Source organism: Anguilla anguilla, chromosome 13, assembly GCF_013347855.1.
Source record: "Anguilla anguilla isolate fAngAng1 chromosome 13, fAngAng1.pri, whole genome shotgun sequence".
NCBI classification, from domain to species: Eukaryota; Metazoa; Chordata; class Actinopteri; order Anguilliformes; family Anguillidae; genus Anguilla; species Anguilla anguilla.
Window position 1 is genome coordinate 5,382,329 of NC_049213.1, and position 20,695 is coordinate 5,403,023.

At 41.0% G+C, this 20,695-nt stretch overlaps 1 protein-coding gene across 2 annotated transcripts in view; it reads right to left on the reverse strand.

The window, feature by feature from the left end:
- Positions 1 to 19,562, reverse strand: part of avpr2ab (arginine vasopressin receptor 2a, duplicate b) — a 28,209-nt gene extending 8,647 nt beyond the window's left edge. For both annotated transcript variants that reach the window (XM_035386909.1, XM_035386908.1), the window contains exons 1-3: positions 18,957 to 19,562; positions 494 to 555; positions 72 to 358 (exon numbers count right to left, since the gene is read on the reverse strand). In XM_035386909.1, coding sequence (XP_035242800.1) covers positions 72 to 358; positions 494 to 506 — 300 coding nt within the window. In that variant the 5' untranslated portion in view covers positions 507 to 555; positions 18,957 to 19,562. The remainder of the gene's footprint in view (positions 1 to 71; positions 359 to 493; positions 556 to 18,956) is intronic.
- Positions 19,563 to 20,695: the final 1,133 nt, after the last annotated feature.

Here is a 20,695-nt window from a genome sequence, read left to right on the forward strand (position 1 = left end):
AAAATGACAGAATTCCACTGTTTGTTGAGCTGGCACTAAGCGAGCGAGCAGCCCGAGTGGCAGTCTTTCACCTGGAAGAAGGCTACCACCAGGTCGGCCACGCAGAGGTTGACCATGAAGAGGTGCATGGGCGCCAGGTTCCTCCTCCTCCTCAGCAGGATCCAGAGCACGAACCCGTTCCCCAGGGTGGTCAGCGCCAGGATCAGCGCCAGGACCCCGATTTCGGCGCGGGCCAGGGCGGGGTCCCGAGTCCTGGGCTCGGCGGAGGGGTTCAGGGGGGGGCCCGTGGGCGCAGAGGAGTTTTCGGGGAGGAGAAAGGGGCCGGTGCTTCCAGGCGTGCTGCTGAGGCTGGTGTAGTCTGGGAGAAAGAGAACAAACAAAGGCGGCTCTTGGGAAAATTGTCTAGTCTCCCGACTAGAATTTGGGGAAAGAAAAAAGTATATTTTATAATGATAAAAATATAAATAGTATAAATGTATTAAAATGTACATACTGTATGTGTACATGTAGCCCCCCTTCTCTGTCCTTCCTCCTGAAGTCCAGCTGCTGTGTGGCCTGAAGATTGAAAAAGAAAGAAAGAAAATGAGAGGATGGAAGACAGGAACATGAAAAGCCTGATCGTATCTCACTCACAGGTCTGTCTGCAACTGTTACCTGCTGTCTGGTCTGGATCCCATCATTTTTTCTTAACTTTTTCTCAAAGACTGGGCCTTATTCAAAAAACTTTTCTTAAATTGTTCTTACTTTCTTTCTTAGAAATGTTCCTATGAAAAACCAATATGGGATTCATGACGTGTGCAGATCTTTGTTTTAGTGCATCTCCCAGATGTATGAGATAATGAGAGCTGGCTGTTTGTAAATTTTATGCGCAATCCTGTTCATGTAATTAACATAAGGAAACCAGCCATGAACAAATAAAGATAAAATAAAAAAATGATGAATGCCAAAATGTTCTTGGAAACATTCTTACGCACAGTTTACGATTAAATGTGATCGTACACGTTTCGTGAATGAGGCCCATTGACATTTTCTGAAAAAATTAATGCATTCAATGTTTAAAATAAAAAATGGTTGTGTATTTAAAATTTTAAGTGAATCATTTATTGTCAAAGTGAAAAATGTATTTCGCCTTGTGATTACATTTCAAAATGAATGGAAAATGTATTTGCAATGGGAATAAAAATGTAACACTTGCAGTTGGCCGAAGATGTATTATATACAGGCTCCAAATGTGTGTTGGCCGAAGAACGCTTTTGCTCGAAGCAGATCTATTCTCAAAGAACACGTAAACACTTGGTAACCTTGAGCCAAGATCATACATTTATGTTACGTGCGCAGCATGTGGGAGGATAACATATGACTCCACCTTGCAGCTGTGCTGCAGGAGCTGCTCTCTGCAGGTCAGCTATCCCCACACGTGGAAGGTCTACGACCGCAAAAACTGCACGAGCAACCCACCCTTTAGTAGTGTACAGTCCACCTTCACTGCACACGCTGATATCATACGAGAAGAATATCAGGCATGTCTTTGCCTTTCACAGATTTTCTTTATGACATCCTGAAGATGATGATGTTCCCTGCAGTGTTAATTCAACATAACAATGTGTTGCTTGTTATTAACAGAGCTGGGGTGTGTATATTAGCGGTCATGTCTACTTGCAAATCAAAAAAAGATAAATTTAGATACAAATAGTTCTTGCCTTTCTCATCGCAATCATGCAAGGGGTAGTTTTCTGTGCACTTTTGTTTAAATGAATAAATGTTCATTTAAACTACTACAACTACTACAGAATGTTTTCACAATGTAGGTCAAAGAGCATGTAGTTTAGAAGCGTGGTAAAAGAAGAAATGTTACTCACCACAAATTTAAATTGTAAAAATATGAAGTTACATTTTGTGCTAGCTGGGTTCGTATGGGGAATATCAGAATGACACAATGTACCGATCAGCATCGAACAAACATTTTCATTCCTGTGTATTGTGGAATTGGGTCTGACACGCGTTGGCTGCAGTCTGCGGTTCTCATTTCCCTTCTTGCTAAACGTGTGGGCCCCGAACACAACCTCTCAGTTGGTGAGCAGTGGCAGCTGAGAAACGCAATGAAGACAGAGCCGTTTGCCAGAATAATGTGTGCTTGGATTAGCGCCTGACATTTCCCCCAAATCTACATTCCCGTCTGGTCCCTCAAGCCCAGTTCCCTTTACCCCAGTGCAGTCAAGGAACACATATGAGCCTAAATCTCTCTCGTGCTCTCTGTCTTGTTCTTGCACGGTGTGTCTTTCTCTTGCTCTTTCTTTCGTGCTCTCTAGCTCTCTCACATACATGCATATAGTTACGCACTTTCTCTCATTACTTTCTCTTATTCTCATCCTTCCCTTTCCCTGAGAAACAGGAACAAATACTGTACCGGACCCTCAATCACAGCCAACAGCAATAGGAGTGTCTCCACCACTCCCATACATTTTTCCTGCAGGATCTACCTATGGATTTTACTCCAATAAGGCAACCTGGGCAGAAGACCAACATGCCAGAATCAACACAACTGCAAAAACAAAAAAAATGTGTCTGCAAAGATAGCTATGGAGATCTGTTTAGTCTGACTAGAATATTTCTGTAAATCTATCACAAACTACAATCTCTGCGCTGTAAATGTTTTTGTTAGTCTGTTCACCACCTAATAAAGGGTATTGATAGGCTGAGAAAGATACTGGAAAAACAGACTTTCATATTCTTTGCTCTTTGAATCTTTCTATTTCCCCTGTGCAGCTTTATTTCAGCATCATATGATTCCTTTCATTCCTCTTTTGCCCATTCTCACCGTAAAACTTTCTGAACTGGTGACCGTGGTTTGATGGGTAAACAGACCAGACCTGATATCCACTGACGTTTATTTGGTTACAGGCAGCTGACCGGGGAGAGATAAGGGAGGGAACACTTCTAAAAGAAGAGATGCTTAATGATCATGCTCATTGGAGACATGTGGTGCAGAGAACTGGGCAGCTGACTCTCAAGCCATATACAAATCCCCAGGGTGTGGTTGACGGCTTGATCCCCTGCCATGGAGAGTCTGTTACCTTCTCTGCTTTTTTATGAATAAACCAAAACATGGATGGAGGATAGTCTGTCTGCTCTTCATGTGATGTATTCATGTGATTTCTCCGTCATGTTGAAATTTTTGGTCACGCATCACATGGAATCTTTGTAAGGAATTTTTGAGCTTGACAGGACTTTTTATCTTCTGTTTATCTGCTTCTACCATTTGGCATGTTTAAGTGCCTGTCTAACCCCTGAAACATTCTCTGTTGATTTTTGGGGCTACAGTATCATTCACTTATTCCCAAAAATGCATGGGCAGCCATTGCTTCTCTTTTCTGTGCTGTTCATCATCTGAGCTGCACAGTCAGTCCATCAAAGAAGCACCTTGCATGTGTAGCAGCATCTCAGCTGCGCAGTCAGAGGAGCACCTTTCATGTGTAGCACCATCTCAGCTGCGCAGTCAGAGGAGCACCTTTCATGTGTAGCACCATCTCAGCTGCGCAGTCAGAGGAGCACCTTTCATGTGTAGCACCATCTCAGCTGCGCAGTCAGAGGAGCACCTTTCATGTGTAGCACCATCTCAGCTGCGCAGTCAGAGGAGCACCTTTCATGTGTAGCACCATCTCAGCTGCGCAGTCAGTCTGTCAGAGGAGCACCTTTCATGTGTAGCAGCATCTCAGCTGCGCAGTCAGTCTGTCAGAGGAGCACCTTTCATGTGTAGCACCATCTCAGCTGCGCAGTCAGAGGAGCACCTTTCATGTGTAGCACCATCTCAGCTGCACAGTCATTCTGTCAGAGGAGCACCTTTCATGTGTAGCACCATCTCAGCTGCACAGTCATTCTGTCAGAGGAGCACCTTTCATGTGTAGTACCATCTCAGCTGCGCAGTCAGAGGAGCACCTTTCATGTGTAGCACCATCTCAGCTGCGCAGTCAGTCTGTCAGAGGAGCACCTTTCATGTGTAGCAGCATCTCAGCTGCGCAGTCAGTCTGTCAGAGGAGCACCTTTCATGTGTAGCACCATCTCAGCTGCGCAGTCAGAGGAGCACCTTTCATGTGTAGCACCATCTCAGCTGCACAGTCATTCTGTCAGAGGAGCACCTTTCATGTGTAGCACCATCTCAGCTGCACAGTCATTCTGTCAGAGGAGCACCTTTCATGTGTAGCACCATCTCAGCTGCACAGTCATTCTGTCAGAGGAGCACCTTTCATGTGTAGTACCATCTCAGCTGCGCAGTCAGAGGAGCACCTTTCATGTGTAGCACCATCTCAGCTGCGCAGTCAGTCTGTCAGAGGAGCACCTTTCATGTGTAGTACCATCTCAGCTGCGCAGTCAGAGGAGCACCTTTCATGTGTAGCACCATCTCAGCTGCGCAGTCAGAGGAGCACCTTTCATGTGTAGCACCATCTCAGCTGCGCAGTCAGTCTGTCAGAGGAGCACCTTTCATGTGTAGTACCATCTCAGCTGCGCAGTCAGAGGAGCACCTTTCATGTGTAGCACCATCTCAGCTGCGCAGTCAGTCTGTCAGAGGAGCACCTTTCCTGTGTAGTACCATCTCAGCTGCGCAGTCAGAGGAGCACCTTTCATGTGTAGCACCATCTCAGCTGCGCAGTCAGTCTGTCAGAGGAGCACCTTTCATGTGCAGCACCATCTCAGCTGCGCAGTCAGTCTGTCACAGGAAAACCTTTCATGTGTAGCACCACCTCAGCTGCGCAGTCAGTCTGTCAGAGGATTATTTAATTTAATTATATTTCAGTTTAGCTAATACAGAAGGAAGCAAATTGAACAGCCTGGTCACCCTCCTATTCAATTTAGATACAATGTCATAATGAATTATTTGCCAAAAAAGTCTGAATGTCATTCAGAAAAACAATGAAATTAAAATATATATTAACCATTTATTCCACCATAACATCAAATGCTAATCACAAGTGGCTGATCCTTTTTCGCCTATTTTACAATAATGATGAGAAACTGACTCCACAAAAGTAGAGACGCTTCCTATAAAATAAATGTATTTCAAATGTATGTATGTACATACAATGTATGTATAAAAGCTTTAAAAATTGCTGCTACTACATTTTCAATATTTTTAAATTTTGAAAACCTGAAATGTCACTGACTCTCATTTTCATGGGGTGTCCACAAGATGGAAATAGTGTAGCATAGCTGTGCCAAAGGTCAGTATGTAGCGTCTGTAGCCCAACCTGTGAAACTGCATTAAGATTGGTTTCGAAATGGCTAAGATGTCCAAGTTAAAAATCATTGTTTTATATTGTAGAGCTGACCAATGGAAACACACCCTGAACACAACTAGGCTCAGGGTAATACATTACTCTGTAGAGCCTTTAAGTTCTCAGGAGGTTTTTCAATTTCTAAGAGGAGTGCCAGCAGTGAGTTATATTATTGACAAGCAAGTGGAGCAGGGGACTACTACTGGCTAGGGACAAGTTTTACTGCTGCATGTATGCCTACAACTCCCCCGTTCAGTTTAAGAATGAGGCCACAATGGATCTGATGATGCTATAGGGCTTTAAGAACTGCTGATGGAAAGGCAGTGTTTGCGTAAAGCCTGTTTTCTGGCGCATTGGAAACCAGAGGCAGACGTGATGAGAGTAGTCTTCCTTCTGGAGCACTCACATCCCAAAGAAATTTTCCAGAACATTATAGTGAACATTTAGTTGTGATCAGAATATCACAAGCACCATTGTGGTCAGTTCTTTCTGCATAACCCTAATGGCACCACCTGTGAAATATTTTTTTCTTGCACACCTCCTGATTGGCTAGTTCTTTCTAACCTGTTAAATAACCTGTGCATACTGGTTACTGGTTGAGTTTAGCATCATGATCGGCTCCTGCCAAAGACAATGTGATTTGACACATTTGACCACCTGCAGCAGAAACTGACATGTCCACTGATGTCTCTAGACTCTAGCTACATTAGCACTGGCAGTTCTAATACTTTAAAATACCTTTTGCTGATGGCTTCAGCCAAAATAAGTGCTGTAGTGAATGCAACAGGAAGCATTACTGCATCATTTATTTATTTGCTTAGAGGATGCATTTTTAATTTTATCCAGCTGATTTATACTGGCCATGATGCTAAATTGTTTTAAAATGCGCAGTGCAGCATAGGCCAACTCAAAGAGGACATATTACAACATACTCAACTGATTATTGGAATTTCATAATCAAATTTCATAACATAATAAAAATTTTCCATGTTTCTGCACAATTAATAAAAATTTAGTAGTAATGTTTTTTTGGAGGTTCAGACCTATTTTAGATCTGTTTCCATATTTTAAATAATTCCCTCATACGCTGCTTCCTTGGGTTTAAACACATTCAACAAAAAAAGAACTGACAGAGCAAGGGGGTGAAAGTGGCCCACATGAAGTTAAAGATGCTGCATCTCACGTAACCCAGCAGAGAATATTTGACAAACTGAGAGAATTTAGATGAGATAATATCAGGCAATTGAAGAAATGTAACATTTGCTAATTTGCATTTCTGTCCCCTCGTTCTAATAACAGAACTAAACCTGAAGAATCTCTTGTAGTTTTCTTAGTTGATCCCATTTATGAATTCAAAAGCCTCAATCAAAGCATCCCTGAGTCTCCTTTTACTAAGCTTGAAGAGTTTAAGCATCTTAAGTCTTTCCTCATAGCTTTTATCTTTCATACCAGGAATCAATTTGGTTGCTCTTCTTTGAACCTTTTCCAAGGCCTCTATATCTTTCTTGTAGTATGGCCCCCACAACTGCACACAATACTCTAAGTGTGGTCTAACAAATGTATTGTTAAGATAAGTATAACTTCCTTGGATTTATACTTTTAGCTATATATCCCAGCATCCTGTTGGCCTTTTTCACTGCTACATCACAGTGCCTAGAACCTGAAAGGCTTTGATCAACCCTTACTCCCAAGTCTTTTTCAAACTGACCACATTCCAATTTTGTTCCTCCCGTAAAGTAATCCTGCCTGATGTGTACATGTACCGTTATGGCGCTCCTGAGGAGGTTCTTAGAAAGCAAAAGGAATTTTCAGAACCAAAGAAAGTGGTGAGAGAAGAAAATATGATTCCAGTCTCCTTTTCCAGCAAATCTGCTGGTTTTTATTTTTATTTTTTACAACAGCAGGACCAGCTATATCCCACAGCTGACGGAGCCATGAAAGATATGGCAGACGAGGGATTCATGGTCAAGGTATCGCCAACACCAGACACACTGGAGAAACGAACATAGCAGCTGACCTGGCAGACGGTGAAAAGGCTGGGAGAAGGGCGTAGAGGAGAAAATGCAAAGATGAAACACCATTACAAAGAAAAACTTCAAGCCCACCAATGAAGATCTCCCAACAAGAACCGGGAATAAAGGTGGCAGTGAGTAACACTGAAAAAAAGGTCACTAGAATAGGGTTCAGTGATAAAGAAAGTTGAACTGTAAGTTCTTAATAACAAGCTAACTAAAGTATGAAAATGTGTTCAGAGATAAAACATTTCTCTGAACTTCCAGTTAAGATGAATCCATTTATGGACCTTGTCAGCAAGCACTGAGCTAGGATAATTAACATTACTAACTAATTTGTTTGGACTGATAACAGATTTTTTTGTTAATTTTCTGTCAATAAGGGCCCTTCTTCCTTGGATGGAAAGAAAGTGAGGCTTTCCCTGTAGAGCTGCATTCACATCTAGGCTCACTCAAAGTTTGCATAACATGGCCTCAAGTTTGATGTATTTGGTGCAACTTTCAAATTCATGTTTGTTATTTGTTTCAGTTGGTTTATGTTTGCATGGTGCCAGGTTTATACCCTAATGTTTCTCTCCTTGAATTAATGAAAAGTTCGGATGAGTTTTGCTCTCTGGCAGGGTATAAACTAAATGCCCAAAAGCCCCGGGTCATAACTTTTATCTACAACCCCCTAAACATGATAAAATTAAAATTCCCCCTGAAGTGGAACTTAGAATCCATAAAACACTTTGGAGTATATGTACAAAACAAATTTCAGAAATAACCAGAAATCAATTACAACCCTCTTTAAAAAATTAAAGCACACATCAAGATGGAGTTTGGTTCCCTCCTTGACATTGAGCTCGAGAATTCAATCGATTGAAATGAGTGTGTTGCCCAGGCTCCTGTATCTGTTCCAAACCCTTCCCGTAGAGACTCCAACAAAACTATTTATAGAATGGGATACGATGATTTCTAGATATATATGGCAGGGGAAGTACCCAAGGATAAGATATGAAACATTACAGATACCAAAAGCCAAGGGTGTAATGGCATTACCCTGTTTGAGGGATTATTACTACATTGCGCAAATTACACTTTTAGCCTGTTGGTGTAATCGTAAATTATAATGCCAGGTGGAAAGAAATTTAGTGTCCAGTAAAAAGTATAATTCCGATCCAGGTGATACCGGGGGATAAAGGACTACCAAATTTTTTAACTGATATAGAGAACCCCTGGATAAAATTGCCACTGAAAAAATTTGGAACGAGATCATTAACGAATATCCCCTGGAGAACTAAAGCTAAAGGTATGATGGTGTTGTGCCTGTGCTTCAGATTTTGAAACCAATTAACTGGATTCTACAGCAGGTACAGGGTTTGGGTGGCAGGAGGTATGACAGCATTCTGCAATTTAATGGAAAATGGAGTTCTGGGAGATATACATTGGAGACCCAAGATTAACAAATACCAAAAGCACCATTATTTCAATATTACTCACTGAAAGAGTTTGGAGATGCCAAGGAAAAGCCTGCTTTATGAAAGATGCTTTGTGATGCAGACCCAGTGCACTGCTGACTTCAGTAACTTGCCTAGACTAAATCAACATTTATCCTTTGGTTCAGAATTAAATTAATCTTTTTTTCAGAAGCCCAGTGTGAGGGCGGGGAAGGGTGAAGACCAGACGCGACCAAACAGGGGATCTATAAGTTACCAAAGGGCACTCCAGTAACCACTGAGTCTCGTGAGAGACGAAATAAGGGGGTGCTATACTCCTAGGGGACGTATCCCAAATAATGAATAATAAACCCCTAAACGGGTAACGAGGAAGAAGGAGTATATAAGGAAAATAAAGGAACAGGGAAAAGAGAAATGAAAAATAAACAACTTCAAACCGAAGCTGAGAAAAAGAAAATGTCTTTTCAAAAACAAACAGAAGAAGTTCTGAGGCCAACTAAAACCAGGGGGGAAAACTGGTTAGTAAAGGGCAGAAAGGTTTGTGCCCCAACGGTGACACAATAACCCCTTAAAACCGCCGGCCTCAGAATCTGGACCTATACCGTCCTAATACCTTTTTCCAAAAAACAAACAAACTGAAGTCAGAATGCTTTTTAAATTTCTTTGTTCTTAACTTCCTTACACCTTGCTCAGGAATACGACAGGGAACTGGCTAGAGCAAAACACGTTGCACTCAAGCACTGTTCCACTGCCTACTGACGCTTTAAATACCCAGCCACAGGTGTGGCTGGTAATCAGCGGAAGATGTGAGCAACCCACAGGTGAAACAGATCAGAGGTAACCCTGCAGGAATGCATGGAATGTTCAAGCAGGAACAATCCTCCCACAGGAACCAAAAATAACGATTAGCCGAGTGGCTAATCTGCAAGCTCGAACTAATCATCCCCACACACCAAAATAACGATTAGCCGAGTGGCTAATCGGAATGCTAACCACTGAGCCGGTGCAGGCACAGAAAAATGATCTACCTGCACAGAAACCGTGGCACCCAGTTTGGCCAGTTAATTTTGTGATCCCCACCTGCCCAGCTCCCCACCTCCAAACACCACCTGCAGTTTTCTCAACAACAGCCAATGTAACAACTTAACAGACAAATGCAATCAGCTCAACAGAACTCAACAAGAAACTAAAATCAAATCACGTAAAGATACAAAAGCAAGTAAAATGGTCGATGAAAGCTTCAGTTGGCTACCTATGGGTAAAATAGATCTCTGAAGCAACTTACAAAGGTGCATATCACCTGATAAGCTCAACATCAAAAGATATGCAAAGTTACATTGATTTAAGCGCCACCATCAAGTTGCATGCCTCATGAGATAAAGAGAGAAAAGAGTTTGTTTTTTAATTAAATAGAAAGAGAACAGACAGAGAGAGCATATCCATCTTTTTTTGGTTCATTTACTGCTAAATATTTAAAGTTGCCTTCAAATAATTTTCATATTCGCACAGTGTCTTGTGTGAACCTTTGTGCGCTCATGATTGTCCATTTCCTCCCCGGATTTTAAATAATTGATCTGTTCAGTCCACCATGTCTTCAAACTCGACAGCAAAAATAAATAAATGCAAGATAAATGTTCTCTCTATGCTCACCCCCTCCTTCCTCTAAAATCATCCATGCTAGCCAAATAACATTTTTAAGTATCTTTTAGAATGGGTCAGTCACATTCTTGTAGCATACTAAGCATAATTGATATAAACTTAAACTATATTTTAATCAATCTTACATATAAAATTGTACACTTAAGGTATACTTCAGCATACTAATATTCACATGGGTGAGTCAAGATTGCAAAAAAATTTATTTCCTGGGGGGAAATAGGTATACCTGTCATCTGGAAAATATTTCATAGCTGCTATTTGTGGTTTGGTGGGCGGGTTAAAAACGATTAAAATATTATTGTTCACCACAATCTTACTGCAACTCCGTGAAAATGTTCAGAGATTACTCTAGATCAGGCCTTCAATCTTTCGTCTGCAGCTTTGTCTGCTTTCTGTTCTACCCAGTTGATTTGCCTCCCCCTCTTTGGCCATAGGTTTGATGTATTTGTCTAAACATGGTCATAGTTGTTCATTATAGGCAACTGCTCCCAACGCTGAGTTGTAACGGCTTCACTGGCCTGTTGGCCCTGTCTTCAGACTATGCATTTGCTCTGCTCCACTTCTCATTAACCCTTTGCCTGCCCGGGGGCGGTTGCTGTCCCTTTTTGTATCTGTTATCATTCTTCCAAAGTAACAAACAACAAAGTCTTCCTGGGGATCAGAGCAATTAAGCTCAACGGGGAGTGTTCAGTTTAACAGAACTTTAAAATACAATACAAAAACAAAACAATAAAACAGCTCTTTACATAGCAGCCTTCATGTGTACATCCCAGAGTGCTTCACAAGGAGAAATTCGATTTGTTCAAATCTCCAAACAAACAGGAATGAGCGCGAGATAACAGGAAGCTGTGCCTCTGATGTGTTTCGAAAATTAATTCGAAAGACAACAGCCGAAAGCGGTTCCCCCAACTGTTTTTAACCAACTGTGAGGAACCGCCACCGAATTACCAGCCGCTGAGCACCGGGTGCTTTCGCTGAGATAAATGAGACGCTGCCCGCTATGAAGCTCCTGGGGCAAAACAACGAGGTTTAACGGCAAAACCACGTCCCGCAGGACCTTCGACCCTCCACACGCTCCAGGAATGCAGGACTCTGGAACTGTCTCGGCTTGTCCCACACCAGGACGCCAGCCAGAGGAGAAACTCCCCCGTTGAGCAGATCCCCCCCCCCTATTGAGCCTGCTTCCTCAGAATGTTTAATCCAACTAAGGGACATTTCCCCTGTCACCGTCCTGGGTTAGGGGTGCTTTTGGTGCGGTTTTAGGCCAGGGAAAGCTGCGAGAAGCATATTGTGGCCAATGCTGCGTGAAATGTGTGCAATAAATGCATTTTTATTTTGTTTGACTTTGGGTGTACTGAGGTTTGAGAAGTAAACATTGCGCAAGGCGGTTAAGTGAAAGCCACATTTGAAAACCGGCGGTAAGCCAATCTCAGAGCGGAACAGCAGCTGGGTTACTGGGACTGACGCCCATCAGTCAGCTTCGGGCTCCTGGAGGAGCTCACAGAGCAGACCTCACACCTCAGATCCCTGAGCTCCAACAACAAATTAGTTGCTTTTACTGGGGACCGTAGGGGATCCTAAATACTTGGGCTCTTAGTAATATGCTGTGCAATATCTTTGAAAGCTATAGAACACCTACCCCCATAACACTATATAAAAAACATGTTTTTTGCAACAATAACATTATTACTGTTATTGATCACTTCATTATTGAATCTTTCAACGGGAAAATTTTGAAACTCTCCACTTCTACAAAATATAAATTCTAGCAGTAAACGATAAACCATAAAGCATGGCCACACTGAAGCTCTCAGCAGGTCTGTACAGTAGGGTTAGGGTTAGTAGGGGTTAGTAGTCTTATTGTCTGATCAGTATGAAATCAGCATCTTTCTCTATCAGTTTTGTTTGTGTTTTGAATATGCTGCTTATCTAACCGCACCCCTACAAATGGTGCTTTTCTCACAGGAGAATAAAATCCCCTTTGGCCACTTTTTCCCCATTACCTGCCTGCGGCCAATGGCAGCCCCGCATCACTGCATTCTCCCATTTCAACTAGCCTCCCTTACTGTTCGACACAGCATGTATAAAACTTAAATGCAACTGTTTACATTGCAGTTACTATGGTTTTGGTGCATAACAGCATCGCAGCAACATTTTTTACAATACTTCAGCTTTTTTTACCACCTCAAAAACAAAACCACACGTTGTAGATGTAGATGTAGAGGTCCTGGTTACTCTCATCAGTCTTTCAGACCTCACCTCAGTGTGTTTGTTGTGTGCTTCTGCATGTGCTGGGGGGAGCCAATGGTTGTGGGCTTTCACTGTATGCAAGGCCTGTGGTCTGTGCTGTGTTGATGCCAATGCAACAGTGTGGTGAATGTCACTCTTACTAATTAATTAGTACACAGACTACTCCACCAGGTGGTACACAGTGAGATGTCCAGTGGTAATTAAACTCTAACAGATAACATTTAGTTCCACTCTGTTCCCACTAAATGTTATCTGTTAGAGTATAATTAACACTGGACATTTTACTGTGTATTACAGTCATTTAAAACTAGCTGCTATTCCAAAGCATCCAAGCCACCTGCCCTTTGCCGACCTTTCATAATACTCTATAAAGAACCGTTTTTGCAACATAAATATATAATTAAAGGCACTGCACTGTCTGAAAAGTGGTTTATGTACAGTTAATTGCCAGAAAAAAATGAAATTCTGTTACTGTCCTCGTACTTTTGTATTTTACGGTATATCACACCCACTCGACAGTAATGCAGTTCCACTCTCTCTCCTTCTTTGTCTGACACACTTGCCCCATGAGCGTTCATCAGCACACTTTGGCACCATCTTTGCAAAACTGCAACTCTTTTTCCTTTTCTCTGTATTACCAGTATCACAGGCAGGAAAGCCATTAATTCACCGAGGGGGGGATGGAAAATTGCCATGATCGACACAAATTACAAGAAAACTGCATGTGATTTCAACAAACCAAACATCAGTGTTCAACCAAGTGAGAAAACCAGCCAATAAGTAAATTAAACCATTTCATGTGAAGCGTTGGTGTGTAGTAAGCCAAAATAGCAACATGATACCCTCAGTGGTGCAAATGGTCTCATTTATACACTAATTTCTGCCACATTACACCAGCTTCAAGCAAGTGTTTTACGTCAGGTGTTGATTTAATTTGTCCTTTAATGTTCCACTGACCTTGATAAGTTCTCTTTACCAGATAAGGACAGCCACTACTCCAACACACTCACCTCATTCTGATCTCAGAAAAGACCATTTTCTGCTTGAATGAAGACAACCCATCGACCCAACCACTGCCTTTTATTTGCTTACTTTCATTGCTCCACCTCAGAAGTAAACACAAACATATTAGGCTAAATGGCAGATTGGGCCAGGTGAACCTACTATAAAACCCCCCTGTATGATAAACAGACCAGGGAAAGTCAATGGGGCAGTCAAACGTTTAAAACGCTGAGGACAGACATCTGAAAAAGTCTATTTACTGTAAGAGTCAAATAGCTTTAGACTTTTGATGACGAACCTATTCAACTTGTTCACATATATCGAGAGAATAGAGACAAGTGGATGCAGAAGTGTCGCTGTCAGACTATATGTGTAATTTTGCATAACTGTATGACATGGACGTGCGACAGTGATCGCATTTACCAGTGTAGCTAGTTAGTAAGGCATGCTTTATTTGGCGTGGGTGGTGTTGCTTATTTTGTAGTAAGGAACCACATAGCTAGATGGATTCCTTAGCGAAAAAAGTCGAGTTTTATGTACTTGATCCGTTTTTTAATCTTATGGCTTTGCTCTTGCCACATAGTTGAAACAGAACATTGAATGTTAATCGCAGTCTATTATGTGTGTTTTCTGGCATGTAGTTCTCAATCACACACGACCCCAACATAGTAAACATTCATAATATTTCAGGGTAATGCTGCAGGTCTGAAAATGGTTTGTGAGAACAGTTCAGTTCCCTCTCCTATATTTCTGTGGTTATTACTGCTGTTTGTACACAGCAGACCAAATGCTCTCAATAATATATACATACGAGTATGGTAAAGAAACAGACACACAGGACAAAAGCCTAGCAACATAGAAGATATACAGGAAATGATGCCTATGGGTGGTAGTGTAGTATTGGATAGTATAGAGTTGTGTAAGTCACTCTGTATCAGAGTGTCTGCTGAATGTCAGTAATGCAATGCCGGTACAAAGCAGAATTACTGAGTAGCTGGATAACTGCACTGAGTAAAACCTGGAACCCCCCCCCCCCCCAAAACTGGAACATGGACTGAAGTAAAAAGTGCGGTTCGGGGTTTTACTCAGCACAGCTATCCAGCTGCACAGTAATCCTGCCTCCTGATACAGGGTCCCCATTCCATTTTCATTTAACTCGCCATGCTGACACAGTTGCCTTCAGAAAGTTTTCCCCATTGAGCCCTTTTCACATTTTGAAAAGGTTATACCTTAAAATTGTATGCATTGAAATATTTGCCCCTCACCAACACAATAAATATTTTTTTCTAACAAAAGTGAAAGACGGACATTTCTCATTTATTCTCAAATTATTCACCCCACCCCCCCCCCCCCCACCCCCTCAGAGTCATTTCTTTGTAGATAGGCCTCTGGCGGCAATCACAGCTCGTCGTCTGTATCGGGCCCGCACAGGCTGTCGCTCCGCAGATTTTGGCAGCTGCGGACGGCCATGTTTGTATCACACAGGCATAATATATGAAGGCCCTAAATTTTAAATTAATCTAGGAAATGTTATTCGTAGTTATTATATCATCACTAAGGCTGGATGATTATCACTGAAAATATTGGCTAAAGTCATGGAGCAGTCATGGCAAAGTTGCTGAAAATCATGTAAAACTGAAAAAAAAAACCCAGCAGAAATTAATGAATTTTATCATGCACAACTGCAACAGTATACAAGTGCTGTAAGGTCACATAGAACCCACAGGCAGCTTCTGTAAATTCGACAAAAATGCATTGATGGGTTTGAGCACCATGAATTTAATCACTTCGGTCCATCAGAGCGTTCAAACACCTTTTAATGCAGAACCAGCTCAGTGCTGACACAGCATACAAGCACTTAGTTTCAGCTGAATAGATAACAGCTCTTGCCTCCTTCATTCCCTCTATGTAACAAGCCTAACACACAGTGACTACCAGCGCCCTCTGTATGCTGGGCTGTGCATCTGGAGCCAGCTCGTCCATTGGGCCATATAGGCAGCTGAGTAGGGGGCCTCAGTGTGATGTTGACTATTTTGGGGGCCCATTTTCAAGATCTTGCCTAGGGCCCCACAGCCTCAGGCTCTGGGTATATCTTAACAGTCTAGTTTGATTTGTCTGTGTCTGCCTATGTCTGCTGGCTTGCAGGAGGGCTTGGGACAAAGTCTTAGTAGGTGTGGACGGGTGCGGCAACAGAAGCTGCGGGAGTGGTCAGGTATGGCAAGAGAAGTCTTCTGGGCTATGTATTCTGAGGTTTGCTCATTTATATATTGGAGTTTTTTTGCCCATTCCTCCATTTAAATTTGCTCCAGCTTTGCCAAGTTGGATGGAGCTAGTTGGAGGATAGCCATTTTTTAAACCAAAGATTTTCTATGGGATTTAAGTCTGGGCTTTGGCTTAGCCATTCCAGACTACTGACCTTGTTTTAAACCATTCCCTTGTAGCTTTTGTCATGCGCATTGGGTCACTGTCCTGGTGGAACATGCATCGTTGTCCTAAATGCAGATCCCTTATGGACTGAAGCAGGTTCTCCTCAAGGATTTGCCTATGATTGGCTCCATCCATCTTGCCCTTGCTGGCAACAAGCTTCCCAGAGCCTGCTGCTGAAAAACAGCCTCATAGCAAGATGCTGCCCCTAACTTGACAATGATGTTACCTGATGTGGTTGGTTTTTGCCAAAACAGCATTTTGACAGCCCAACTTTAGTCTCCTCAGACAACAAAATCTTCTTCTAGAATGTGTCAGGGTCTATCACATGGCTCCTGGTGAGCTCTGCGTTTGACTTAATTCTGGTCTCAAAAGTGCATTTTTTCAAGCCACTCTTCCAAAGGTCAAAGTCCTGAAGACACTGTCGATCTCTGGACAATTTCTCTCGTTTCAGCCAATGGGCTCTTCAGCTCTGTATTATATCTCTTCTATCTCAAAAAAGCACGTTTTCAATGCACAAAAATGCCAAGTTACTCACACATACAAAACATTGTTTATAAGTTATTCATTCAGACTGATAAAATATATACCTTTAAAAGTATTGATATAAAAATAAATGACACCAAGTTACTTTACTACAAACAATATAAGCTAATTTGCCTCACAGAAATGAAACAAGCTGTATTCCAAAGCAATGCTCCCCAATGTTTCCTAAATTATTTAAAGTCATTATTTAAAGTTATTTAAAGTTGACTCTCCTCTCAAAGTGCACCAGATTTATGCATTTAATTGTTAAAAAGTACAAAACCTTCCCCTGGAACCCCCTAAGGACTTCATGGGTCCCCCCACCACATTTCCCCAAAATCCTGAGGCAATCACTAAATTATTCTTCACATAAAAACCCCTCCATCTAGCCAAGTTTGGCACAAATAAAGATTGCCTGTTGGGAAAATTATATATACATACACACACACAAGAGCCAAGGATGCTCGTATGCTGAATATTAATGAATCATCGAGCTGTTATAGATAAGTTAGCTTATAACTGGCTGTTATTAATTTGTCTCTCTTTGTGTTGTCTGCAGGCATTTCATGAAATTGGAGGTTGTCCCAAAGTCACTAAAACTTATTGCAAATTGGAGGTGCATTTATGGTTTTTTTTTTAAAGCAAACCGCTAATAAATTCCTTGTGGTTTGTGAAGTCGAATTTAGCAACGCCTGAATTTGCTGACATTTTGCTCTGTGGCTGAAACGAAAATGACAACCTGCTTTACAAAGATGATTGCTTGCAATTCCATTGGTCAGACAAAATCTTGAGGGGAGCAAAGCCTGTGTGTGCGTCAAGGCCAACAGGGACAGTTTCTTGACGCCAATGCCTAATGCCAATGAATTTCTGAGTGAACAAGGTTGCCCTCGTTTACGGAAGCTTTTTACGAATAATAATAAAAATAAACGTGAAAAAATATATAAATTAAAAAAACAATACATTAAAAAAAATCAGCTGGACTCAGTCCAGACCAAACACCAATATTGAGACTAATGCTTGAGACCAAGACAAGTCTAAGACAATAGCAAAAAATGTCTCAAGTCTGGACTCGAGACAAGCATTGGACTCAAGTACTACAGCCCTGCTTCAGACACCTTTGAGACTTAATTAAAACAATAATTTTACTTTTAATAAGCGACAGTATAACTGATCACTTCATTAGAAGCAAGATGTCACACACAACAAAATCACTGATTGATGAGATTGCAACAGCTAGTAAGCAAGGAATGGCCATTATTGAACAATCATGACACACAGATGTTTAAGGATCTTGGATTAACATCATTGCCATGTTGTTTTTATTAAGTTTTGTGCTCTTTATCAGTGGCCAAAAATAAAATAACACGTATCTTACAGAACTGATGTTCCTATTAAGCATGCCCTGCGAAATCTGAACCAGATATTAATTATATATTCTTACTGTGGTTGATTATTGTTAACACTACGCTTTGGCAATGTGTATTTTTAAATGTCATGCCAATAAAGCATTTGAATTTGAATTTGGATTTGTTCATCCTCCTTGCCATCAGTCAGCACACACTCTGAAACGTGTCTGAATGGTGAAGCATTCTCAAGTAAACCTTTGTTTTTGTTTTTTTTTAAGAAATTGCACACTGGGTAAAGTGTGTGAACACATTCCCAGCAGACTTCCCAATGAAACTGTATTTAACTTCCACTCACAATCCATAACTGTATATAATGTCCACTTGCACTCTGGTGATAAGAAAGCATGTCGCCTGCTGGTTAATACCATAGCTCTTAATTATTCCCATTACGGTTAATGATTAATCCTGTTCTTCTTTGTTCTTTTCAAATGTAACACCGAAAAATATTATCATCAGAGGTGTAATTCAGTCTGTGAGTCAATAAGTCAATCCCTTTGGCCATTAAAAACATTTTAACAGCATTTTAATAAATTAATTTGAGAGGTCTTCGTCCATCACCAAAACCACCACATAACATAGACTTGTGAATACATTGTTGGCATCCAATACATACATATACATATACATATACATATACATATACATATACATATACATATACATATACATATACATATATATATATATATATATATATATATAACATTATATAAACATAAGAGTTATGTTATCTAACTGTAGAATATACAGAATACATGTCAGTACATTATGAATGATAAGGCTGCTGATCAGAACACAGACTGTACAGTGTATATTAAAAATAGTGATGGCCACATAACATTGACTAAAGCTTGAACTGTACTGCAGGTACAATGTATACCTTTAGAGGAAAGTGCACCCATGCTAAAATAAAGACAACACATAATTTTAAAAGGCCCCCAAACTTATGATGAAATAGAAAGTACTTACTCCAGAGATGAGCTTCACAGAGTTGTCACACAAAGTAGTCTAGGGCTCTCACATAGTCCACAACTTCAGTTTTACTTCAGTATCAAAGTATTGTCCAAGCCACTGAAGCAACTGTGCAGCACAGTGTGCAGGAAGTCTGGTCAAACCATGTATGTATGTATTTATGTATATACGTATAGCGTATATATATATATATATATATATATATATATGTATGTGTGTGTGTGTGTATGTATGTATGTATGTGTGAACTATATGTTAATCTTTGTAATATGACCTTGTGTCTATCCGTATATATATCTGTGCTTGAATGTCAGTTTTTTCCTCTCAATGTGTGTGAGAGTGATGTGTTTTCCCTTGTTTGTGTTTATAGGCGATAACCAAATTGATTTAGGCGATGCAAAGTAATAGCTGTGGGATCCATCAGTCCCTCTCTCTGTGTGACCCTCGTCCTCACCATCTCCCTGCTCTTTAAAGGGCTGATTGCCTGAAATATCAACTCTCTCTCTGCGCTGTTTTCTAATTCTCGTCTCTCCTCCCCCTCCCCTCCCTCTAACCCAGTCATCTTCTGCACGTCCTTTGGAGGGATTGGAGGGAGGAGTCAGAAGCTCCTGGGGGGGGGGAACAAGGAAGTAGTGGGAAAAGGAAAGATGGGGATAGAGTGAAGTGTACACTGAGAGAAAGAGAAAGAGAGAGAGAGAGAGAGAGAGAGAGAGGCATTAGAGGCAGGATTAATATGCACCCAATGCTGTACATTAACACTGGCAGACATTGATCCAAAAGAATAATAAAATGCACAGCTATTCACATTATACAACTCTAATGCACAGCTATTGTATTTTAATGTTGTAGTTATGCTACAATAAACTCTTACTGTTATTTCTTTTGTTTACGATGTTAGTAATTATAGTGAAAGTAGTTATGTTTACTTATGTTTGTTCTTCGTATTGTTGTACTACAAATCCATTAATGACAATTAATGTTTCCTCAAATAATGATCCATGAATACTTTAATGCTAGTCCTTAATAGCTGTACTTCATCACTGCTTCAACAATCATTAAAACAGATCTAGCGATTTAAAGCTAGAATAAAAAGTGCAAAGCAGTCTGAATGCATTTCAATGTCAAGTGGGAATAAACAATACATTACAAACAGCATTTCAGAGAAATTGTGCCTCCGGTGTGCATTGTGCCTGCAGCTATGGTGAGTCGGCATGAAATGGCACCGTGCAGGAATATTAATATTGCAGTAAGCCTTTTTCCTACCAGTGAGACATTAGCCAGGTCTGGGCTGGGCTTTCTTGATAAAGCTGGCTTTTGAAGGGAGTCTGCCCCATGCACGCGGGCCATTAGTGGCCTGAGAAATATAATGAAGTCGGAAGCCAGTGCCTGGGACCAATAGATAAATAAATAAATGCTAAACGCGAAGCAAGCAAAGTGCTCATTTTCTGTGTTCTAGAAAACATATTAACTTTCTTTTGCATTCCTTTTATGATAACCCTTGAATATCTTTTCTGCTGGTGGTAAAAGGTACTGCAGACAGCATTCTATTCAATTAATACCAGCAAGCATTTAGGTCAGTAAAGAGGGACTATATCCAGTGCAATACTTTAGCATTCTGTACTGAGGAGATACTGATATGCTTTTTTCTATAGGTGTTGCTTCCCCATGTGAATTTTGGTACATTTCATTGCAGCTGTCTAAGTTTTTCTAATAGAATACTGTTTCAATTATGCAAC